At 46.6% G+C, this 24,891-nt stretch overlaps 1 protein-coding gene across 2 annotated transcripts in view; it reads left to right on the top strand.

The window, feature by feature from the left end:
- The window catches only part of PLD1 (phospholipase D1), a 62,466-nt gene extending 38,642 nt beyond the window's left edge, over positions 1-23,824 (top strand). Inside the window, exons 16-27 of one of the 2 annotated variants that reach the window (XM_064665850.1) lie at positions 827-940; positions 2,979-3,107; positions 3,451-3,569; positions 3,725-3,838; positions 9,155-9,265; positions 9,936-10,024; positions 13,387-13,500; positions 14,632-14,684; positions 15,589-15,723; positions 17,474-17,627; positions 18,240-18,354; positions 18,884-23,824. In XM_064665850.1, coding sequence (XP_064521920.1) covers positions 827-940; positions 2,979-3,107; positions 3,451-3,569; positions 3,725-3,838; positions 9,155-9,265; positions 9,936-10,024; positions 13,387-13,500; positions 14,632-14,684; positions 15,589-15,723; positions 17,474-17,627; positions 18,240-18,354; positions 18,884-19,108 — 1,472 coding nt within the window. In that variant the 3' untranslated portion in view covers positions 19,109-23,824. The remainder of the gene's footprint in view (positions 1-826; positions 941-2,978; positions 3,108-3,450; positions 3,570-3,724; positions 3,839-9,154; positions 9,266-9,935; positions 10,025-13,386; positions 13,501-14,631; positions 14,685-15,588; positions 15,724-17,473; positions 17,628-18,239; positions 18,355-18,883) is intronic. The other variant, XM_064665851.1, reaches the window with a different exon arrangement.
- Positions 23,825-24,891: the final 1,067 nt, after the last annotated feature.

The raw sequence follows: 24,891 nt of genomic DNA, 5'->3' as shown, positions 1-24,891 counted from the left end.
TAATGTGTTCTTCCTAAGGAAGGAAAGTTGATGAGTTTCTAAACCATCAGAACATTGGCTACGTATAGAAATTTGTGTCACTGCAAAATACACAGGAAAGGTTTTACGTGGATTTTTTATTTAGCAATTGTCGTGAGCCATCAGATGATATGATGCATGATTCTTAATGTTTATATTGTTGGAAGGTGTTTGTTTCTGCAAGAGAAAAATGAATCTTTAATTTTTCAGCTTGCATTTATTGTTGCAAGCTAAACAATTTCTCAGTGGGGTTATCCCCCCTCACATGGGCTAGTGTTAACCTAGGTTTAAATCAGTTCATTTAAATGGTAATATTCCCAATTTACCTACTTACTAGAGAGGAGAGACTATTCAACAGTTGAATACTGAAATGCAGCTTTTAATTCTCCAATTAAAAATAGCTTCAGTGCTAAAATTACAAGGATCAGCTTGGCATTTGTTCCAGCATGGAGTCCTTCCTGAAAAAGTCCTCAACTCCTGAAGCTGTATGTTGCTCACGGTGGGAATTTACTGGAATTCCCATCCCTTCCTGCAGATCCTACTCCTGCCTCTGGCCGGAGGAAGGCTTGCTGGAGCGTTGGCTGCAGCCAGCTCAGGACACAGACATGGCTTTGTACTTCATTACATCTGTTTGGTTTAAAACCAGCTGAGTCTTGGTCTTTTGTTTGTTGGTCACTTGTAGTTCCAGCAAAGTGATGTCTCGTGTGAGCTCCTGCCATGCCAGGTGTCCTCCAACAGGAGCAGGCACCAGGGTAGCAGAAGTGGATGTGTGTTTTTGCTGTGAATAGAGCATCTTGACTTTCTGCAGGTTTCCCTAGCCCCACTAGAAGTCAACCGAATATAATCCAGAGTTTAAGGCCCCACCTGAAAATGTTCCATCACCACAGTGAATCCAAACAGGGGCTCGCTGAGCCTCGAGAGGGTAAGTGGAGGAAGGCAGATCCCTTCAGGCTTTAGCTGCTGTTTAGTTTTGCATTATAACTATGGTGAGAGTTAGGTTGGGTGCCAGGATCAGCCTTTGCTGCTTGTTGTTCTCCCAGCATCCTTATCCCTCCTCTGCGGGCATCCTGGCAGAAGAACCTTCTCCAGAAACTACAAGTACTTCAGAATAAATAAGTAATTATCAAAAAACCCAAACCAAAACAACAACAAACCCAAATCCAAACAAAAACCCAAACAAATAAACAAACAAAAAATTTGCAATAATAGCAGCAGGGAATGGTTGAGGAAATGGCTCTGATATATGATGATTTCAGCAGCTCTCATTCTGCAAAGGAAGGAGCTTGTTACTGGAACTGGGAACTTCTGCATTGGATATTCTAAAAGTAAGCCTGATGCGGGAAGACATGCAAACAGAGAGAGGAAACAGCAGAGTGGCTGCTGTCAGACCTATGTTCTGACAAAGACTTGGGTTCCTTCTTTTGCCCCTAACTAAAATCAAGGAAAGCACACTCAGTTGAGATGGGAACTGGATGATTGTGAGCACTGAGCTGTTCCCATCTCCGGACGGGTGTTGGAAGGCCCTGTTCCAATGTGGTACCTCACCGAGATGCCTGAGTCCTGGTACAGAGTGAGGAGCAGTTCTTCAATATCCTCCTCCTTCAAATGCCTTCCTCTCTGGCATTTATTGCCAATTATGAAATATTGGTTACAAAGCAGTGGCAGGTAACCAGGGCTTTCCATTGCTTCATGGCAGTGATGTGCAGTCTCCCCTGTGGTCACTCATGCTCACTCATGAGTCACTGTACAGTCATTGGAGCTCAGCTCACGGAGTGTGTGTTGGCCGGATGGTGTATCCCACCCAGTCCCACTCGAGCATGTTGAGTCAGCAATTCCCCAGCTCCACCTGGACTCTCACTAGAAGCTCAAGCTCCCCAGGGCAGCTGTGTTGCATACCTGCTGCATGGCATTTTTGGCATGGCTTGGCTCAGCTCGGCTCAGTGGGGTCACAGCAGCGCTGGCCGGGCTTGCTTTGTGTAACCCAGTCTTGTGCTGCTGCCAGTGTATATTTTGTTGAGTGTTGAAAGGGGTTTTTTTTTTGTGCTAAGGGGTTCTATGGTTTGTTTGTTTTATGGTTGCCTGGTGATGTGGTCAGGTTAATGTGCTCCTGGCATGTTATTACAAAATTACTGCACTGGTATTTGGTACTGTAGGTGAAGGCTGCTCTCAGGGTCAGGAGATAATACCAGTTAACTTTTTATGGTCTGGGCCAACATTTTTGGGTTTTAAAAGAGTGAGGAAAAAGAGTTCACTGCACAAAAATATGTGCTTTGTAAAAGGGATCCTGTTAGGAGGGAGTATCCCTGCCTACAAAATTTTAGACCATTTTTAATCATGGTGAATTTTGGAACCTGTTCAACATGTAAACTTGTATCAAAAGATGACATTTTTATTTGGAAAAAGCAAAGTAAACCAGAGTAAACCCACAATACTTAATGAGGGAACATGAACATCCCATTCTAGTTAATAAAGACTAGTTCTGTTAGAGGAGATACACCCTGCTAGAGAGGCAAAGTAATAAATCCTCTAGCAGAGAAGGTGGAATTAGTTAATTAGTATTTTAAAATATATTTAGTAGATTATATGAATAATGTGAATTCTGCCAGATGGGAATATCCAGGTGTCATAAGACTGGGGAAAGACAAATGATTATAGGGTGATTTTTTTTTTTTTGTCCAGTGTATAAAGAATTCAGCATCTGCTTTTTGTTTCTGTAACAGACTCTTATATATATATATAACCTGTTTTGGTTGTATAACAAATATTAAAATAGGGAAGAAAAAATATTAATATGCATCCATTGAAAGCAACAGGAAGACTAGGGAGAAATCAGCTTCAGCTGCCTGGGACTGGCAGGTCCCACCAGTGCTGTTCTGCGGTGGTGAGTCTCTCACCAGCCGTGTGCGAGGGTCGGCCGTGACTTTGGAGCATGTCTTTGTTTTTTTGTTTGCCTGGGACAGATAAAGGATCCATCCGCAGCCTGAAGACAGGTGTTGGTGAACTGCTTGGGGAAACCAGGTTCTGGCATGGAAAAGACTATTGCAACTTTGTCTTTAAAGACTGGGTTCAACTCGACAAGCCTTTTGCTGGTAAGTGCCTTTGCACCCTGGAAGTCTTTTTACTTGGCATTCCCCCAAACTCTCTTTCATATCTTTTCAGTCTCAAACCATATTTTTCGTGCTTCTAAGCCAGAGGTAATGAGGCTGGTTTGGTTTGGCAGCCAGGAAGAAAAAGCAAAACTCACTTTGAGAGGTTCTAGGGCCAGTTATGAAGTAATGGTCCATGCCCGTGGATGCAGGTGACTGCATAAGTCACCTACCTGGCTCTCAGTGCTGTGTCCCAGAAACTTTAGTTAGAGGAAGGGGATGCTGTGATTTTCCGCATTCCTGTCCTTTGTCTGAGGAAGTTGAAATGTGCTTTCCTTTCCTCTAGACTTCATTGACAGATACACCACCCCAAGGATGCCCTGGCATGACATCTCCTCCGTGGTGCACGGCAAAGCTGCTCGTGACGTCGCCCGGCACTTCATCCAGCGCTGGAACTTCACCAAGGTGGGATGTGGGCATCACTGCTGGGGGCATGGAGATAAACACAGCCCTGCATCATCCACATAGCCTCTGTAGACATGCATTTTATTTCTTTATGTTACTGTGATAAGTTGCAATCTCTTCAAGGATTTTTTTTATCTGTTTTTTCCCCTGCACAGATTATGAAGCCCAAATATCGATCCCTGTCCTACCCATTCCTGTTGCCAAAATCTCAGCAAACTGCTAATGAGTTGAAGTATCAGGTGCCTGATGCTGTTCCTGCCACAGTCCAGGTGGGTGTTGATGGTCTCCTGCTCACACACTCTTATCAGAGCTTGTTCTGCATCATCCTGTTGATTCCTGACAGACCCTCTGCAAAACTTGAATTATAAAATGCAAAACTCTTATTTCATTTAACTCACAGATTAGGTGCTCAGATCTTCAATTACAATAAAATAATGCAACTCCTTCAGTAGAGAAGCATTAATTTATACCTCCGCCTTTGAGGTAAGAGGACTAAGCTGTATGCAGTACTTAAGTTGTGGGAATACCATGACTTCGTATAGCTGTGTGGTTTTCTGGTTTGTTTTCTGCTGCTCTTCATCTAGCACCTAACATTTGTTTTTTATGATTTGGGAAGGCCTGATGGGTTGAGGTTACTGAGTCATTGAGTATTTATCTCAGATCTTAGAGCAGTATACCAGACCCTGAGGCCTCACTGAGATGGGCAGTGGTCAGCAAGAGCCCAGCATTAAGTGGAGTCTTGGGGTTGTTGTTTTCTGCCTTGAACTTCATCTGCATTTTATTAGGCAGCCAGGCAGCCCTGTGGGTCCTGTGCAGTTCCACACAGTCAGCCCACAGTCTCGTTTGTGACAATCATCCTCACAGTTAGAATTGCCAAGATACCTCTATTTAAAACCCAGTTACCTCTATTGAGTGCATGTATTAAATACTCCTGCTACCCAGCAGAAATACGAACTTGTTGAAGAGTACAAAGTCAAAATAGTTATGCTGAAGCAGCAAAACCATTATGTGGATAAAAGATGTATGAAGTAAGAGTAGTTAGACCAAAACCAGGAAAAATGCATGCTTTTGCTCTTTGTAAGGAGTGGTCTGCCCAGAAAACAGCAACATTTGCGAAAGCTTAGTGAAATAAGATGCTTTTTTCTGGGTCTGTGGGTTGCCAGGGCATTGTCTGCTCCTCCCTGCATGGTGTGAGGGATGGCCAGCACAGGGATCTTGTTTCAGGGGTCTGGGGTGTTTTGCATCAGCCTCCAAACCAATGCTTGCAGCTTGTTGGGAAATAGCCTCCTTCAGGAATCAGCGTGCTTCCTTGTGGCTGTAAATGCCTCCCTGGCTGTGTTTGTGACACCAGCTTCTTGGGAAGTCTTGTTCTCATGGAAGCGATGGGGCTTGTGTCCCCTGAGCACATTCTAACCACAAGATAAGCTGAAACTTTTAAATCATGGGATTTGCTGTAGCAAAAAGTTAAGCTCTACTGATTACAGAACTGGAAGCAGTTCCCAAAGGAGAAATTAAACTGAGAACAACATAGATTCAACTTCCCTTCAGTCCATACTGCAGAGCTGCTGGCTCAGAGCATGAGCCCATGGGAGAGGAGGATGGAGCTCAAATGGTGACTGTGGAATGCTCCAGACACTGGTGCTGAGTGATGGGGGAGCTGTTGGAAAACTAGCCTGGCCACCACATTTCTGGGGCATTGCAAATAACTGATACATCCAGGAAATGAGGGGCTGTTCTCAGTGATGCCATAAACAGCAAAAAAGGAGCAGGTTTGTCTTGTAAATTATTCATTTGAAACTACCTTGCTCATTGCTAATTTATGTCAAATTGCAGCTTTTAGAGATCCGTCAGAGTAGCCCAGCCCTGCATGTAGCCAGATAAATAAAACTAGATGATATTAGGGTGGAAACATGTTGTTCTGCTATATACCAGCCTTCCTGGTATGAGGGAAAACTGGTGGGGAAGAGCACTTGGAGCACCAAGCCCCATGGAAGCAGTGAGGGGTGCTTATCTGCCCTGCCTGGCTGCAGGTCCCCAGGCTGCTTGCAGCTGGGTTATGATTTCTGGGTGACCTCCTTGAGATCAGAGGCAGAGATTTTGAAATTCTGACTGTCTGCTCCCTAATGCCCACACTGGCCTGGTTTCCATCAGTCCCCAGATGACACAAGTGCCCTGAACATCCCTGAAGTCACACTGTGGGTCCATGCATGGCTCAGGCTCACCTCCAGATGGAGGTTTCAGATTTGGCTGATTCAGTAGGTGGGGAGACAGGACACCTGCAGCCTGGGTCTGAACTCCCCTTCCTGGTTGCCTTCTTCTGGAGCTTCCAGGGCGTGCATCAGGGCACCCTTGTATGTCTTCTTTCCTCCAGTCATGGGAATATCAACCTCTTGCCTGTCCTTTATTAGTTTCACAGCTGAGGGTTGTAGGTGCTCACATCTCCTTTCACTGGTACAGGCCAGTGCAGAAATAAGCAGATATCCTAAAATCTTTCACCAGCTTTTTAATCCAGAAAAACTAGAGCAATATTGTTCCTATTCTTGATATTGCATCCTGTGACTGGCCAACAACCAAACTCATATTATCCTCATTTTGATGCTGTATAGGGACTTTATAGGCAGAAGTTACTGCCCTAAGGTAAAATCCATCATCCCAGGACTGTCCTTGGCTGTGGGGTGATTGAGGAAAGCCTGGCTGCTGGGTTTCTTGTTTCTGAGCCTTGTTTGCAAATCTGTCTTCAATTGTGGGCAGATCAGAGGAAGGGAGAACACAAAAGATCCATGGGGATTGCAATGTTGCTGCAAGCCTGAACCACTGACCTGTCAGCAACAGATTCCAACCTCGTTGTACCATCTGGTTTTGCTCTCCTTTGTCAGAGGAGAGGAGCAGGCTATTTGGAGGGTGGGGATAGCAGGAGCAGCACTGACAAGGCTTTCCCCTGGGCAGGGAGGATGAATGCAGTGTGCATGGGAAAGGCTGTGGAGGTGCAGTCTGGGAAGGAAGAAAAGGAGTCAGGAATGGTCTCTCATCTTTTTTCATTTGAACTTCTGGGCTTTGCTAGCAACAGCAACGTGCTTTTTGCAAGAGTACATTGATTCTTGCAGGAGTCAAATAGCCATTTGCCAGAGGCAGTGCCAGGTTTTTTTCCATCTATTTCCACTCCAGAATTTGCAGTTATCTGCCAAAGCCAGCGTTGCAAAAGATGTGACGTGGTGAGGCAACATCCCGTTCCTGATGGAAATGCAATGAAAATTTAATGCTCTGGCAGCAGCTAACGCCCTTACCTCTTTGAAGTCTGTGTGAGAGCTCAGATTGTTTGGGGTTTATGCATTAGCCCTCAGCAAACATCACATTTATTATCCCTGTATCGGTTAGAGAAGTTAAAGGGATGACAAGCTATTGAGAGGCTTAAGGGAGGGGACGGGAGAGGCAGGAGCATGAAGACTCCAGCTCTGGATGGGAGGTGCTCTGCTGGGCAGTGTGAGGCCTTTTCTCCCTAGGAGATAGGTTGGGTTTGAACCAGCTCACTTTAAATACCTTGACAGAGAAGGGGAGGTGCCCAGAAGTGTGAGATGGAACATCAGTGATATGGGAAGACCTGTTTAAGAAACTTTCCAGGTGTGTGTATGTGTCTGTGAGTGCCACAGCTTTGGTTCCTTAGGATGCATGCTGCACCCATGCAATGCTGCCGTTGGTGGCCTTGTCCTGCCACCTCCTCACCTGCCCCTGTGGCTGCAGACCTTTTAAAATTATGAAAAATAGCTTTGAAGTCCAAGGTGGAACACTTTACACCCATTCTGCTGTCCCAGCCAGCACCTTCTGACACCTCTTCTTCCCTCCACGCATGGATTTGAGGTTGCACCTGACATAAGCTTTTTGAGTGATGCTGTGCCAGCTTTTTGGAATGAGCCATGACATTGTTTTGGGATGAGGCAGAGGGATGATGGCTCTGTAACAGCAGGCAGCCTGGGTGTGGAGGAGTGAAGAGGAAGGCAGGGAAGGGCAGGTGGATGATGTGCTGGGAAGCCATGGTGCTGGAAAGGAGTGCTCTCTCCTGTTGGCCAAGAGAGCAGCCAAATAGGAGAGTTGCAGGGTCTGTTTTTCAGTGACCTCTGGGAGAAAACTCCTTCTGTCCAGATGAAGGAATTAGCTCAGGAGTTGTGTGCTCCTTAACAGCAGTGCCCATCAGTGCCACTTCCAGAGGTGCTCTGGAGACAAGAGGATTGATTTGGTTCAGGAAAGCAGCACCTGGGCCAAAGGGCCAAATCCTTACCTGCTGCTTCTTACTGGTAATTAATTAGCCCTTGAGAGTCGTCAGCCATGCCATGGCCAGCAGAGCTCAGGGACAGGGTATCAGGGATGTTGGGGGAACAGGGGGAGTAACGTGGAGCAAGGCAGAAGCTGGACATGGAGAATTAGAAGAAATCCATGGGAGGGATTTCCAAGGAAAGAAGTGGTTGATCCCCACATGTGGTTGATCCCAAGAGATCAGGATTTTGTGTGTTCCAACACACACATTTCACAGATCCTCAGCACTTGGATCTTGTCCTGTCTGGGACTGGCCCCGAGTGCTGGTATAATGGCTGTAATGAGATATTTTTAAGGCTATTGTTTCTATGGTTTTGTCTTGACAATGTTTAAAGACAGAGGCTAATCATGAGTAATTGTTTCCCCCAAGCACGTACTCTGCCAACACTTAATTAAAAACTACATTTCCATCTAGGAAGACGTCACTTGGGGCATAGTGTGGCTTCCTCTTGACTCAAAGTTCAGGAGGAGGAGGTGCCACAGCATATCTGGCTGGGGAGAATAGGATGCTGGTCACTGTGGGGCTTGCTCAGCCTGGCATAGAGCACGAACAAAGGTTGTTTCTCATATTGGTTTGGCTCTCTTGCACAAAAACTGCAGGAGGGAGGGGCTGAACATGCCCAGGGCATCTTGCAAGATCTACTTTAAAAGTGGATTTCCAGTAAAAACTAATAAATGAACGTGGGCAGCTGAACTGTAAATTTTAAAAGTCATGTAATCACAAATGGGATGGCTTGTGCAAGAATTTGGCAGAAGAAACAAATGATCAGGAGTGCTGAAAACAAAAATACACGGCCTGTGTTACCAGACTGACTGTATGATTGTGTGCAGGCTGTTTGTGGGAAAAACACACTGACCCAGCTGAAGACCAGCTTTGAAGTGCTGGGCAGGAGGTCACTGATGGGATGTGCACACCTAAAGCTTGGAAATTCAGGTTGTTTTAAAAGCAGTTTATCATAAACCCTTAAACAAGAACAAAATTCCATTGTGCTACTTCTGTTGCATCTGGACGTGCTCAGGTGGGAGAGGGCAGGAACACAGCAACAGAACAGGCCACTGATGTCTTTAATCAGAACATTAAGCATTAATACCATTTTTGAATGTTCTTTCTCCTGATTACAAATGCAGCACGAATGTTGCATGTATTACCTTACTTAGGGAAATCCTGACGGGTGAGCACTGCCAGGGCAGAGCATTGCCTCTCGAGGAATTCAGCTGCCGTGCTGTGGTGTGTTCTGGGTGGGCTGAGCTGAAGGTGTTATTCTCTTGCTCTCCAGGTGATCCGCTCTGCTGCTGACTGGTCAGCTGGCATCAAATACCACGAGGAGTCCATCCACAAGGCCTACATCAGCGTGATAGAGAACAGCAAGCACTACATCTACATAGAAGTGAGTGGCAGTGGGGGAAAGCAGGAGGGTCCTGATCCTCTGGGCATGGCTTGCCTCCATCAGGAGGGTCATTCTACTTCTTGAGGTTTGGTCTTAATTTTTTATGAATTCAGAGAGCTCCATCAACTTCAGTGGTCTTCAGGCCAAACTGATGGGTTTTACCCTGACAGCCTTCTGACCATGAGGTGGAAAAATAGACCTCTCCTTTATAAGGCTATTTGCAAAATTGCCAGCAGCTTTCATGGCCTGTGCAATAGTCTTCCTGTCCCCTCTGTGGCTTTGCAGTGTCCCCTGTGCATGCCCAAACCTCCCACTCACAGGGCTGTTCTTCATCCATTCAGCCTTCAGCTGCAGGAATCTCTTGTGTCAGAGTGACACTCAGTGCTGGCTGAATGGAGATGCTTATTCTCTTCTTTTATTTTTTTTTTTAGCCTCTTTTTAGGTTGCTCTTTACATGAACTTTCTAAGGAGTGTGATTAATAAGGACCAATTCATTCCTTAAACAAGCACAGACACACATATCATTTAATCATAATTAAAAAAAGCCTCCACTCCAATGGCACACAAACCCAGCTATCTTTAGTTGCTCTTGGTCTGAAACAAAGCATGCAAGTATTTTTGGTTGGTTGCTGGCAGCATCTGACAGTAGCTTTGCTTGCTTTTCCTGCAGAACCAGTTTTTTATTAGCTGTGCTGATGACAAAGTTGTCTGGAACAAGATCGGCGATGCAATTGCTCAGAGGATTCTTAAAGCTCACAGGTAACCTGTTCTTAACAAGGCAGTGGAAGTCTTCCAGATGCATTTCCACGGTGTGGTGCAAAATAACACCTTAATGGACACAGCTGTACAATAGCTGTGCCAATGCAGAACTGATGCAGTCGAACATCTGCTTGCGTTCACAGCAGTGAGACTCCTTAGTGGTTTCTTTGCAGCCAGAAAGTGGTTTTCTGGACTTAGCCTCATGCAAATGTATTTTTAACTATGGAACTTGTTTAAAGTCAAGTCCTTTAAGCTCTGGTTCAGTGACACCTTTGCTCCATAGCCAACCTGCCTTCAACTGGGTGGTCAGGCAAGTGAATGGGTGGGAACGGTGAACTGGGATTTGTGGTTTATTTAAATCATCTATAGAGAGGATTGGCTTCAAATGGGGGAAGCAAAGACATTTTGAGGATTTAACTGCAGGGTTCAGCTATTGTTTGAATAACTCTTTCTAGTACATGCTAGAGGGTGTTCACAACCTCCAGCCATTGCAAGGGGACCATCGTTTGTTCCTGGATGGATCAAATCCAACCACGTTTTAGGCACTCTTTTTGCTTCAGCACATCTAAACCCACAATAACATTAATGCCACAAGTAGTAACTTGTCTTCACTTTGATCCTAGGCAGCCCTGCTTAAGGTTGCTCCCCTGGAGTCTCTCTTTTAGAGACATATATTTCGTGGTCTAAAACTGTATCCTGATCTTGCTGGGCTGATATACAGAAAACTTCCTAAATTTCTTCATCTCTCATATGCTTTTTCACCATGCACAAAGGAAGATATTTCTTGCACTAATTATTTTTTCCATATTGTAGTTGTCCAGAGCTTTGAAGGGGCTGCTTTCCTAGATGTGCTCTCTCCAGGGTCACAGAAATTTTGCTTTTTTTGGCACTTGAGCGTGGAAATTCCTTACTTGGGTAAAGGCCCCCAACCTGATAGAGTCAGCCACTGGGGTGTGGGAGGTATCTGCAAGGTCTCTGGAGCTCCTAGGAGCCAGGCTTTGTTTGGAGGCACTATGGAAAGAGGAGCACTATTCTAACTGGGAGGGCCCGGGTGTTATCTGCTGTGCCATTAACAGGGTAGAGTTTCCTGTGATCCGTGTGAGCTGCAATTCACAGCCCGAATTAATTGAAATTAGCTAAAGATGAAAATATGGGATGGATTTTCTCACCCAGGGTAAATGAGGAGTGGTGCCAGTGCTGCTGAAAATGGTGTTGCTGGTGTTTGCATTGCAACCTCAAGGCTCTCAGGCAGCTGGACATGGCATCTTAGAGCACCTTCCAGTGCCTAAAGGAGCTACAGGAGAGCTGGAGAGGGGCTTTGGACAAGGGCATGTGTGATAGGACAAGGGGGAATGGCTTTAAGTGAAAAAGGGCAAGGTTAGATTGGATATTGGGAAGAAATTCTATACTGTGAGAGTGGTGAGGCACTGGCACAGGTTGCCCAGAGAATGTGTCCCTGCCCATGGCAGGGGAGTTGAGACTAGATGAGCTTTAAGGTCCCTTCCACCCAAACCATTCTAGGATTCGATGATCTCTGTGCTGATCAGCATTCCCCCGGGAAGCCACTCTGGATTGCCTTTCCTGCCTTTGGGGACTGATTACCACGGGTCCCTTGCATCAGTTGCCTGCTATTAGCAATGCTGCTGAGGTAGCAGCAAATTCTCCAACTAATCTGTTAAGATTTTCCTGTTATATAAAGTTTATGTAATGGGTGTCATTCTGTCCGGATACTAAAAAGTCTAACACAGATTCTTCAGTGACCCATTTCCAGATGTGGTGCTCACTTCTGTATTACTCCAATTTTATGCCAGTACTCCAATTTTATGCCAGCTTAATGTTGGTGATTCCTCACTGAATATAAGGTTCAAATTCTTCACACTCCAGAGTGCTTGGCATTGCCTAAGATTAGAAGTAAATTCAGACCTAAGTGGTTTGTATCATAATGCTCATGTTCCAAACTGCCCCAGGAAAACAGTGGAGGTGACACACAGATGTTTAACTGTAAATTAAAGTCTCTAGTGAAGCCTGTATACTTCTCACTCTTCTAGACTAAATATTTTTTACTGATGTTATTAATAATGTTCTTTTCTTGGTTTCCTCTTTTTTTCATGGGTGGCTCTCTAACCAGTTTCATAAACACTGGCCTTAGACAAACAAGTTGCTCTTTGGGGAATGCTTTTGTTGGTAGATCTCTTTCATGATATAAACAGACTTGGTTTCACAGTCTCTTGTATATGGGTAAGTCCTCACTGTTTCTGAGCTCTGCTGGCAAACTAAAGCCAGTCTGCAGTGCACAGCACAGATAGGAGGAAGCGTTGCTTGAAATTAAAGACACTCAGGTCCTCACTCTCTCCCTCACAGCTCAGATAGGACCCCAGTGCTTCACATTTGCCACACCCTTAAATTCACAGGCACGGCTTGCTCTGGGAAGGAATACTTCTAACAAACACTTCAGACTGGCTTATCCTCAAACTGCTGCTCCCGGAGCGATTTTGTGCTGCTTAAACTGTGTTTGCCATCTAGTGGCAGCACCTTTCCATGGAGCATCATCCTCCTCTTCCTCCTTCTGGGTGCAGGACAGGGAATTGACAGCATCCAGGGGCACCTGGGAAGTGCTGGCAGAGCAGATGCATCTGGCTTTTTGGAGAAAACCCAGGGGTCGACTTTGAGAAAAGCCCCAAGCAGTGCTGTGGTTGTAGCTTTTATTCCAAAAGGGATCCCAATTAGGGTGTGGATTAGTTTAGGGGAACTCTGGAACTGAGTTTTTGTGGCATTTGATTTATCAGTGACATACTTGCCTTCCACGAATGATCAACGTTTCGCTTGTGCCTTGAGTTTTTTCCACCTTTTGTGTGTGATGTTTCTGACTTCTGAAAACCAGGAGGCAGTGGAATGTCAGGTTAGATTTTGGATTTCTGCCTGTGATAGCTCTGTGACCTTCACTGTGTCGTGTCAGGCAGTCGTGTGCTCCAGCCTGCACTAATATCAGCAGGACTGGGCTATTGGGGTTCTCAAAACAAACTTCTGTAGTGGCAGACACAATCTGTAAAATACTTAGCCTTCCCTTGAACATCCATGAAAATGTGGTTCTTTTCCTTTAGCTTCTTTTGTTGTCTGCTGAGAGTAAAGTATTCCTTCTTCTCCTGAAGGAACACTCATGGAAGTACTGATGGTGGGTGATGAAGACCTGAAACTGGAAATCCACTTTATGCTTTGCTCTGTTAAAATTTGTGTGGTAGCCTGGGGTGGAAACCAAGTCAGTCAGCACAGGGGAAGTGAAACCAAGGGGATTTCACCTTGTATGAAGCTGTAACATTTCCAGGCTATTTCCAGGCTGTTACTCCCCCAAACTATCGTTTCAGGGAAAACAAACGTTTCCGAGTGTACGTGGTGATCCCGCTGCTGCCTGGGTTTGAAGGAGACATTTCGACTGGCGGGGGGAACGCACTGCAGGCCATCATGCACTTCAACTACAGGTACTGCAGGGCTGCTGGAGACCTCCCTGGACACCTCCCCCTGCTGTGGGGGGTCCTCAAGACCCCACCTGCCATCAGCGTGACCAAGTTGGATGGGTCTTTGGGCAACCTATGGCAGGGGAGTTGGAACAAGATGACCTTTAAGGTCCCTTCCAAACCAAATCATTCTATGATTCTAAGATTTTTTTCCATTTAGCTGATCCAGCCAGGACTTGCTGACCAGGATTTGTCTCCAAATCTGTCTTTTTGGACAATACTTGGCCTGGCTCTGCCCACTGGCCCCATGAAGGAAGTGGCATCTTCCCCACTGTGATTCCCCTGCTCTGGGATGGATGTTTGGGGGGGCACTTGCAACCCAGGTGGTCTCATGGCAAGGACTGAAAAGCAGCAGTGCCAGGTAGCCCTTGTGCTGGGAACAGGCTGTAGAGGAAGGCAAAATGGCCCAAGGCAAAATGTTTTTACTGGAAAGCTGCTGTGTTATGGTATGGCCAGGACACAGTCAGCCTATGGAGACTGCTGCTCCCCCCAGAGTGAAATCTCCCTGGTCTGCAGGTGTCCTGCAGCACCTCCAGAAGGATGAGTGGGGCAGGAAGGAAGCAGCATGTCCTCCTAACCAGAAGGGGGAAATGTCCCCCTAACCAGACCCTTCTGCCTAAGCTTTTTTCTGCAAGGACAGCCATGAGTCTTGAGAAATTGCCCTTGGGTTGGTTGTTTCTCAGTGAGATGCCAGCTGTGGCTTTTCCAGCCCAACCGTAATCCCACAAACTCCCTGACATGGCATTCTGCATGTGTTGATGTTTTTTCTTAACCTGATTTCACATCCTGAACACAGAGACACATCCAGTGGCACGCAGGGTAGCAGCTCTGTTTGTCACATGTTTACCATCATTGCAAAAATGCTCCCCAGTTTCTATGCTGGGTTGGTACGAGCTCCATTAGGAAATGAGCAGTCCTTGATGTATCAACAGTTATTTGGAAAAAATATGTGCTCTGGAAGCACCCTGTTTCTCCTGCTTGCACGGGGTATTTGAGAGGCCTCTGTGTTTGTGATTTACCTTGCCTGGTTCTGCTCCAGCATATGCTGCTGCCTCGAGTCGCAGTGGTGCTGATGGCTGCCTACCTTCTTTCCAGGACTATGTGCCGAGGAGAAAACTCAATCCTGGCTCAGCTGAAGGCAGAGGGTGGTAAGAGCTTTATTCCTCTCCTCTGTGTTGTTTAGTCTTGTTACTGCTGTAACACATAATCCAGCACATGCTCTGGACTCGTGGGGCTGTGAGCCACCTCCTTCCGAACCGTCATCCCATGGTGAGGTCTGTTGGGTCATGTGAGCCATGGCCACTTGTCAGACTTCACGCCTGGATGCAGCCCCAGTCTGGAGGAGGGGAGCACCCCAGGGAGGAGCACAGCACAGTTGCAGCTGCTCGGGATTGTGTTGTTTGGAAAATGTCCTGAGAGGGGTCACGCTTCTGGAAGCGATGAGCCCTCAGCATCCCCTGTGAATCCCACCCAGGGTTTGCTTCTGGCAGTTGTGAAACACTTAGAGGAAAAACCTGCCTAAGCAGGTTGCTGAGTTGCTTCCTTGCCACGAGGATGCCTGCTGGAATTTGCTCTGTTGGGAATCAGAGTACCATGAAAACCCACGTATCACAAACTCTAGGAGCGTGCATAATGCCTCATTCGTTCTAGGTCTTGGTGTAAATCTGACCTGCACACAAGTAGGACACATTTTCCATACTGTGCATGGACAAAACACCTGCTTCCGGCCTCCTTTCTGCAGGATCTGCAGAAAAACAGTCACAGAGTCCAGTTATTTTAAGATGTTCAGACCCTTGTGTGCTGTGCCAGGGAGATTGGGGTCATTCTCGCTGAAGTGGAAGTCTCTGAACAGGCAGCAAATCAGAGCAGCACTGAGAGCCCACAGGCAGCTTTTGAAGTCTATTTTTAAAGAAACTTATTTCCATTATCTGTTTATTTTTTTTTAAGTGAAAAGCGAACTGTCATTTATGTGGGTCTTTATGTAAAGAGGGTCTTTTCCTTCTCTCTTCCGCCTCCCTCATCCCATCGTTTTTGTTGTCTTTTAATTTTCAGTTGGAGATAAGTGGATAAACTACATATCATTCTGTGGACTTCGAACATATGCAGAGCTGGAAGGAAAACTAGTCACGGAGCTCATCTATGTGCACAGCAAACTGCTCATTGCTGATGACAACACGGTTATAATCGGTGAGCAGGAGCTTACAGGAAGGATTTGGACCACTGGGTTGTACCTGGATCAATCCCTTCCCATCCCCATGCACAGTGCAGGCTGTGGTTCCATGGGCTTTTCTATGTTGTCATTTCTTTGCTGAGAAATATTTTTCTGTTAAAAAAAACAAACCCAAACCCCAACCTCATAAATTCATCACGAGGGAGGAAGGGATTCGGAGGGCTGTCATTTAATTTGTTTTTCTAAAATGGTTTTAAATCTGTGTGTAACCGTGAAGAGAATCCCAGTGCAGGGAATATTGTCCATCTGTCTTGTATCAAACTCTGCTCGAGCAGGAAGATTTGTGAGACTTGTCATCTGTTCCTGAAAGAACAGAATGTGCTGTAAAATTTGGAAGGTTTGGACAACATGTGTCATGTATCAGCTCTATTTCCTAAGAATGGGGCAATATGCAATAAGGAGTAATTGCTATTATTTCATCCATTTCTCTTAACGTATTTATTATGAAAACATGAAGCAAAGATGAGAGAGTTCAGGCTCAGAGTTCCACACTGCAGCAGAAAAGCAGAATTTCAGCCTGTTTCTTTAAAGAAGCCCTTTTTGAGCTGTTATATCAGCAGCAAAAACTTTGCCAACAAATAATTTAATACCAGATTTTGCAAGAGTCAAAATACTCCCCCACTTCAAAGCAGTGATCCAGCCTGTGGTCTCAGATGACCTGTGGTGAGGTTTGCTGCTCTGGCACCCTCTCAGGGGCCAGATCCCATCTCCAGTGTGCACAACAGCTCAGAGGTGGTTTGATATTAAAACAGGAGCAGTGTTGTTCCAACTGGGATGGTCTGGGGGCCTAGGACAGCTCTGAATTTCTATTTTCTGTACCTATAAGCCTGAGGATGGATTTTTACACAGCATTTACATCCATCTGGGTGGTGAGGGGATAGGGTGCCAGTGTCATCCCTTTTTCACATAAGAGAGTGCACAGAAATTAGATGCTCTTGGGGCTACTGTGCAGGAGGTGAAATGAAGGAGAGGGGCTTAGCTTGTTTTTCCTCTGGAGGTGTTGGCTCCCCTGGAGTTAATCCAGTCCCTGGGAAGGCTTGATGGCTAACTTCTGCCACGAGGGTCTCTTACAGCTCTGTCTGGAGATCCTTTCCCCCACCCCCTGCCTTCTGCTGGCTGTGTGGGACAGAGAAACCTCTTTGGGGGACAAAGGCTTAGCTAGTATTGAGCAGAACCCCCCTGAAAGGCACAGCCTTCCACAGCAACCTGGTGTAGTGGAAGGTGTCCCTGCCCATGGTTGGAATGAGATGGTCTTTAAGGTACCTTCCAACAAACCATTCTGGGATTCTGTGATTTACCCACAGAGCCCATCCTGTCTCAGGTAACTTGGCATCCAAACCAAATGCAGTTAAGACATTTAAAGCTGTGGCTCCTTCAGCAGAAGCATCTAGGAAGTTATATAGAGAGTAAACTTTTGAAAATGTTGACCTGGGCACGGCTGTGATTTAACCTTCTTCCCAGCCTGGAGCTGTTGAATCCTGCAAAAATTAGTGGTTTGTGTTTTTTTCCCTCTCCACCAAATCCCGTCACTCAGGGTTTGTGTTTCCAGAAGGAAGCCCTCTGGTTGGAATTTTCCCTAGTGATGGATGGTCCCCATGGAGCTGAGGGATGTGGAGGGCCCGGGGGTGGCGGGTGGTGATGGAGGGTGTATGGGAGCTCTCGTGCAGCAGTGGGGCATTGCCTGTGCTCCCTTTTCCCCCTGCCCAGGCTCTGCCAACATCAACGACCGCAGCATGCTGGGGAAGCGGGACAGCGAGATGGCCATCATCGTGCAGGACACGGAGACCGTCCCCTCCGTGATGGACGGGGAGGAATACAGCGCCGGGAAGTTTGCCCAGTCCCTGCGGCTGCGCTGCTTCAGGTGGGACGCGTGGGGCTGGCCCAGCACTGCAGGGAGTGGGGATGCAGGCAGGGCTTGCTCAGGGTGACACGTGCCCCCAGCCTTTCAAACCAACAATTTTAGCACTGCCTGGCCTGGAGTTAGCCCAGTTTTGGTGCTCTTTCACTGGCCTTCCTCACGCTGCTCCTGTCCTCAGCTCGGCAGCTTGGCATCACAGATCATTTTTTCTCCAGGATTTCTCTAGCAGAGCTCATAAACAAGTGGTATTTCCCCTCCACATCCCGTTTTCACGCTCTCTCAATCTTGGGTGGCAATGTCACTTTCTAATGGAAGTTTCTTCACTGGGAGCAGCCATCTGGCCCACAACACTGCCATTTTTTCTCTAAGACCTTTTTCTTTTTCCTTTTTTTCCCCCCCACCCTATTTCCCATCTGGACAGTTACTGCGCAGAAAAAAAAAGGAGAAAATGGAGCAGCATTTCAGTTGGCAGACTGTCACAGGGGATGGGAGTGGGAGGGTGCTGGGAGGGTTTGGCAGGTCCCAAGGAAACTTCTAATCTCCTGGCAATTCTCAAGAGAGGGGGAGTGCCCAATGCTTCAGCCTCCCTGAGCATCCATCCCCTTATCTCCTCAGGGTTGTCCTTGGCGGCTCCGATCTCAATCCGGAACACCAGGATCCCGTATGTGACAAATTCTTCAAGGAGGTGTGGATTTCCACAGCAGCTCGCAATGCCACCATCTTTGATAAGGTGAGGAACGTGGTGCCTCTCCCCTCTCTCCATCCCACATGGAGGCAGCAGATGCCAACGGGAAAAGCAGCACAGGGAGGGCAAGGGCAAGCAGGTCCAGCTCCTGGGGTTGGACCTTCAGAGATGCTTTGAGGGAACGAGTAAAGTTGGATGCAAGAGCTGTGAACAAGAAACTGGAGTTTGTGTGTCCTCAGACGCCACCCATGAAGGCAGGAGATCTGATTTCTCCTTCTGTTTGTATCAGTATTATTACTTGTAGTCAGCCACAATGTAACTGGGGCAGGAGGAAATTTTACTTCTGTCTTTTAATGAGCTTTTGCAATGATCAGAAAAAGTCTTGGAGCTTCCCCTCTGCTTGCTCTAGTGGTATCGTGGATAGGCACACACCTCTTCCCTCCCTGTTCTTTGGGCTGTTAAGTCACTCCTATTCTGGGGAATTTGTACTGGATGTTTTGGTGTTTCTCAGGAACTCTGCATTGCGGCATTTCCCCTGCACTAACAGGCCCTTCCTCCTTTCTGTTTTGATCAGGTGTTTCGATGCCTTCCCAGTGACCAGGTGAATAATTTAACCCAACTGCGTGATTTCATCAGCAAGCCCAAATTAGCAAATGATGATCCTGCAAAAGCAGCAGAAGAATTAAAAAAGATTCGTGGGTTTTTAGTACAATTCCCCTTTCGTTTTCTGGAGGAAGAGTACTTGCTTCCCTCTGTTGGAACAAAGGAGTCCATGGTACCCATGGAGGTTTGGACTTAAGAAGATGCAGACTGCTTTCCCTTTTAAAGTCTTGTTCTCAGGAGAGCTGATGAACAATATGGGATTTCGGGAAGCTTTTTATTGTGAAAAACATCTCCACCAAGCTAACGTGCCTTCCTTAGGGATTTTGGTGGAGGAACATGAAACAAATCGACACTAGCAAAGGAGAGGAGCAGAAAGACTTGGAGACGATGGCAAATGAGAAGTTTAACCTCTGAAGGAGTTACTTCTTCAGGCACATTCTGAGCATCTAAAGGACACAGGCCACTTCCTAGGACAGGAACTCAATCCCAATCGATGTTGTTACCACTGCCAGCTGTATCCTGTGGTTGCAAACGTACTGTGATCGTGCTGTGGATACGCAGGAGTCGTGGGCTGTGTGTGCTTTTTAAGGCTTTTGGGTATCTGCACCGTGGCTCACTGGAGTCCCCCCATCTCACCCCTTTCACACACTGTCAGAGCATGTTGTGCAGCCCTGGTGCTGTTGGGAAGTGCCACTTGCTGCTGCCTTGGGCTGTCCTACAGCTTTCCAAGTGTAGGTGTTTCCCTTCTTATGTGGAAACGGACTAACAATCTTGTATCAGAATCAGAATTTCGGTCTCTTCTTCCCTTTGGGAGAAAAAAACCCTTTTCCTATTGCAGCTGGAGCAATCAGCAGCCCTCAGGCTTGGCAAAGGGCAGTCTCAACACAGCCAGAGGCACTGGAAATCAGTGGAATTTGCTGGCCTTTGCAGACACACAGCACGTCAGTTTGGTCCCACTGTGTGTGATGGCTTTCCTGAGGAGAGGATCAAGGTTCCAGCTCAATCCTAAGGTCTCTGGAGCCACAGGAAAGAAGGCACCGTGTGTAATGGGACAGAAACTCAAAAGCTGGCATGGGACAAACCAAGCTCTGCACTCAGGGCCCTCCGTTCATGCATTTTTCTGGCAGTTTATGGTAGATTTTCATTTCCATCCTATTCCTCCCTATTTAAAAGAAGAGAAAGGCCATTAAGCTGACACCATGCTCAAACTGAGCTGACGTGGTTTGTAGATGGGGTGAATGCAAGGGGGAAGGGAGCAGTTGGCAAAGCCTTGTCTCTGCTCTGCTTTGTTATTAGACCAGCCACAATCTTGAGCTCAGTCATGCAGGATGTGTCTTCCCAAGCAGAGGTAAAACTCCTCATGCCCAGTCCTGTTTTCCATTTCCATAAAATGGTTTCCAAAGCTCTTTTGCATCTCCCTGTGCAGCACAATAGCTGTTCAATACAGCATCCCTGGGAAAAACACTACTGTTCCTGGGTTAGGACCTCATGTGGTGGGCACCATCCTGGCCCTTATCTCTATCCCCCATCCTGCAGTGAGCCATGTCTCCTGATTTCATGTCCAGCTCCAACTAGAGGTGTTCCTGGCAGTCAGCAGTGCTGTGTCAAACACTGAGAGAACATGAGAAATGCCTGAGGAGACTTGGATCTGATGGATTGTGAGGCTGAACTCCTCTGCTGCCCCTGCATGCAGGGATCCCTTCCCTAGCTGGATTATACCTGTGCCCAACACTCCTTAGACAAAAGGCCAGGTGAAGCCATGTTTTAGTTCACAGGCAAGTTTATTTTTTCCTTTTCTGGCTCTTCCAACAGTTTCACCTGCTTTTAACTGGAAAAGAATCCCAACACTCACCTACCTATCCCCAAAACATATCTGGCATCACATTTTAGCTGATTCCCTCCTGCATTCAGACCTGTAAAGAAGCACCAGCTAATTCTGTACGTGCTGCATCACCCGAGTAAGGAACAACCCCAGATGTTCTTCCAGGGCAGCCCAGTCTCAGCCCCTTCCTTCAGTTTCCACTGTTTTATGCTTGTGTTTTGTAGATGCAGTTGCCTGTTATACTCCTTTTTTGTTGGTGCATCTGTAGTCTGGTTCACCTGTTAGAAGTGCATGTGCAGCATTTTATGTGATGAACTGGAGTCCGGGGGGTTGATGCTTTTACCTGGCATGCTGTAAGCACAGAAGTACATTCCCTTCATTTTTTTTCTCTTAAAAATACTGACCTGGGTTCACCCCCTGGAGAGCCAGAGCAATATGTGCCCTGACCATTTGTGATCAAGAAAGATCAAAGGTGTCTTCTTATTTCACATCAGGTTCGGAGCTTTTCTCTCCTGATGTTTTTAGGTGTTTTAGTTTGAACAAAGCTGCTGACTTCAAACAATTACAGCCTGTCAGAGAGTCCCTGTCAGTCATACAGATCTGTGTTCAGAGTAGAGAAGGAAGCATTCAACCCTGCCACCCGTACACTGAACCTTGAAGTGTAAAACTCCTGTCATCTTCCAAGTGCTCTTATTGTACCCGTCCTCATATTAGCAAAGGTTTTTGTAATTGTTAAATTATCCTTACATTGTCTTTTAAAGTGGTAGGTAGCTAATTACTGGGGCTTCCTAACTCCAGGGGTGTTAAGTTCCCCCCTCTTCTAGGCTGCTGTTGGGAAAAACCACCCAGGTTCTGCAACACTCAGCCCACCATGTGATGGCTGCTGGTCCTCAGTGACACAGCAGAGCCATGGAGGGAGATTTAATTGACTGATTCTGTATGGAAAGGTGTTAATTAAGAAGGTCTTTCATTACTGAGGTAGCAGACAGCCTGACATTGGCTCTCTGTCTGGGAGGAGGCTTCACTTTTTAGGAACAGAGGCGCCATGCTGAGCATCCCTTCCCTGTGTTGGTGCTAAATTCCTGATACCGGGAATTTAGTAACGTTCAAATGCAAGCAGGGTGTGCACAGCAGCCTCAGCATGGAGCAGAGAGCCCAACATCCCTAGGGGCTCGTGGGGCCACCAAATCCCCCATGGATGCAGCACTGCTCGCCCCAAACAGACAGTGGGGCTGGAGCCATTCCCAGTGGAGGCCCACTCGTTCACACCATGGGCTATGCTGTCCAGAGTTGGCTCCACGGGTCCTGTCAGCTGCAGGTTTGTTTCTTATATTAAGAAGCCTGTGAGGTTGAACACCTTGAGAGAGTTGATTTCTGCACCTGAACAATCACTACTTTAGTCCGTCATACCAGCGTGGGCTCAACACCTTCAAACCAGAGAGGGTTGCCCACAGATACCCAGTGCTGTAACAAGTGCTGTGGATTCCAGCACTAGCAACCCCAGAAACATCAGCTGTTTCTTGTGACATTTATTTCTTAGAACTGTAGGAAATGAGAACTTCTCCCAGGCTCAGACTTTATTTTGTAGTTCAGCCCGAGTAGAACACTTTTTTTCCCTTTAATTTATTCTTTAACATGTGCCACTTTGAGAACTCACACTCCTTTCCTTATTTTTTAATGGTCTGATATTTTAAAATACATGTTTTTTGTATAGATGTTGGATTGGATAAATGTTTCACTGTGAAGTTAATGCATGGTTTAAAAAATGAGGGATAAAATGTCATCATATGCAAGAACTGTACTAAAAAATAATTTGTAGGAGAACCACTCCAGTGCTCCATGGCACTGGCTCCAGTTGCAAGGTGCTGGGCTCAGTTTTTGGTTTATTGGTCTCAGTTTGTCTCCTGACTTGGTGTGAACTTTGCTGGATGAAACCCCCAATGCTCCCCTTTTCCTTTCTTTTGATCAGGTTTCACGACATGATTTTGCAGTCCTGGTGCTGTCCCTGGGAGGACCTTGGTGCAGGTGTTGCCTACCTGGGACCCTGTCATGAATAATTTACAGTATCTGTATTCCTTCCAAGGGAACATCCCTGTACAATCAAGGCCAGATGTGGTTTGCTGTTGTTATTTCAGTGTAATGAGTCTTGTGCACTTGTAGCAAGGACAGTCAGGGGGTTTGTCTGGGCACAGAGCTGCATTTGTGGAGACACTGATATGTAAGTCTGAATAGTCCTGTAGGATAATGCCATTTCCCTCTCCTGCTGGTCTAAGCTGACACCTCTCCACCAGCAGCAGAGCCTTTCATGGTAGGATGCTGTGGTGGCCAAGGGGAAGAAAGCCAGTGGTCTCCAGACCAGGATATGGGCAGAGGTTGGCATCTCTTGGGTGCCCCATGAGATGTGAACACACTGTCATAGTTTGTGGCACTTGTACTGCAGATGGTTTCAAACAAGCAGTCTCCTTTGCACTGCTGAGATCCTGCTGAAACCAGGAGCTTTGCAGAATCCCAGTTTAAACCGGGAGCATAACGTCATGGCAGTGAATCAAGGCCAGCCTGTAAATCTAAGTGTAACAAAGTGGAACAGCCCCACCAACTGCACATCGACCACTGAATGCAATGATCCTCTTGGGGTGTCACTTTTTTTTCCTATTTTCCTTTGCCTGCCTGCTTTCTTGTTGTGTTTTCCAGTATTTGTGATTATTCTATTTTTAACCTTCCAGTGTCTTTCCATAAAATCTCCTCCGTGTAAATAATTCCATCTTTCCCTAGTCCTGACACTAGGGAAATGACAAAAGGTGTCAAAGTCAGTTTTGGAATGTTGTTGTTTAGGGTTTTTTTAAATCATGTCTCTAGCTACACTAATCCACACAAGGAGAGCTTCCACTTGGGGTGTGAGCGCAGGTCTCCGTGCGTCCCTCCCTTCTGACAGTGCCGCTGTGACACTGAATATCCCTTCTGTGAAGGCTGCTGGAATTGAGTTTTGTATCCTTGTTCCTGCTAATGATCGCTTTCCTTTCCACTCCATTTGTATCTGGTAAATGAATGTGTATTAATGGACTGAAAATACAACTGAGCATCAAGTTGGAACGTTTGGCTTTGGTGTTGTTTCTGCCTGTTTTGGGGGCTGTGGCCTCATCCTGCTTTGGGTTGAGTTCTGCCCTTGCTGTGCCTCGGCAGTGCTGCCCCAGCAGCTGAGATGTGATGGGAAAAGGCCTAGAATTGCAATAAAAACGGCTAGACTTGAGTATTTTGGGTTTTCCTGGGAGAGAGAAATTGCTGGGGTGAAGCAGCACAGAAAGAAAATTGGACTTCTTAAATAGATTAAAAAATCCTGTTTTAAAGGAGTTTTAATAATCCAAGAGCATTATGAAAGGCACAGACAAAAACGCTCTGTCTCCAAAATAGAATTAACTTGCCACTGTCTCTTGTAACTTCCAGTGAAGGAAATTCAGCAGAGACAGAGGAAGAAGCAGCTGCCTGTTGTCCTCCAGGGGCAGAAGAGATTAATAAAGCATCAGTGGCATTTCCAAGCTCTCTTGTGAACTGAAAACATATTAACTTCTCCGTTTCTTAGGTTTCATCTCCTTCCTCAGATGCCAGAGGGCTCTCCGCATCTTCAGAACTTCCAAACCCAATCTGTGCCCTCAATAAACACAATAAACCAAGACAACAGAGCCAGAGGGTCAGGCAGGGGGTCAGTAGGAGGCATCAGACTGAGTGACACCATTGGCTTGGGCTGCCACTCTGACATCTCCACACTGATTTTGTGCCTCCTGCATCCTGCTCACATCTCTTGAAGTGGAGATAGTGACGAGTGGGAGCGATGTGGGACCTGACAGGCACTGCTGGGTGCAGGGGTGCTGGCTGGCACGAGGGTGGGCAATGGGCTCACACAGGGCAGCCACAACAGAGGCTGGTTGTGTTGCTGGCTCTGTCTTGCCAGCTTGGTTTCTGTGTGAGCAGTGCAGGAGAGCTGTGGGATCACAGTGTGAGCTTATCTTGGTGTAAAATTAACGTGAAACTGGAAGTGGTCCTGAATCTAGAGAGTTCAGGTATCACTTTGTAGGAAGGCTCCTTTCCCTCTTCTATATGATTCTCCTGGTTTGGCTTGGGATAGAGTTCATTTTTAGTAGCTTGTGCAGTGCTCTATTTTG

Source organism: Pseudopipra pipra, chromosome 10 (genome assembly GCF_036250125.1).
Source record: "Pseudopipra pipra isolate bDixPip1 chromosome 10, bDixPip1.hap1, whole genome shotgun sequence".
Lineage (NCBI taxonomy): Eukaryota > Metazoa > Chordata > Aves > Passeriformes > Pipridae > Pseudopipra > Pseudopipra pipra.
This window is presented reverse-complemented; position numbering and strand designations above follow the sequence as displayed.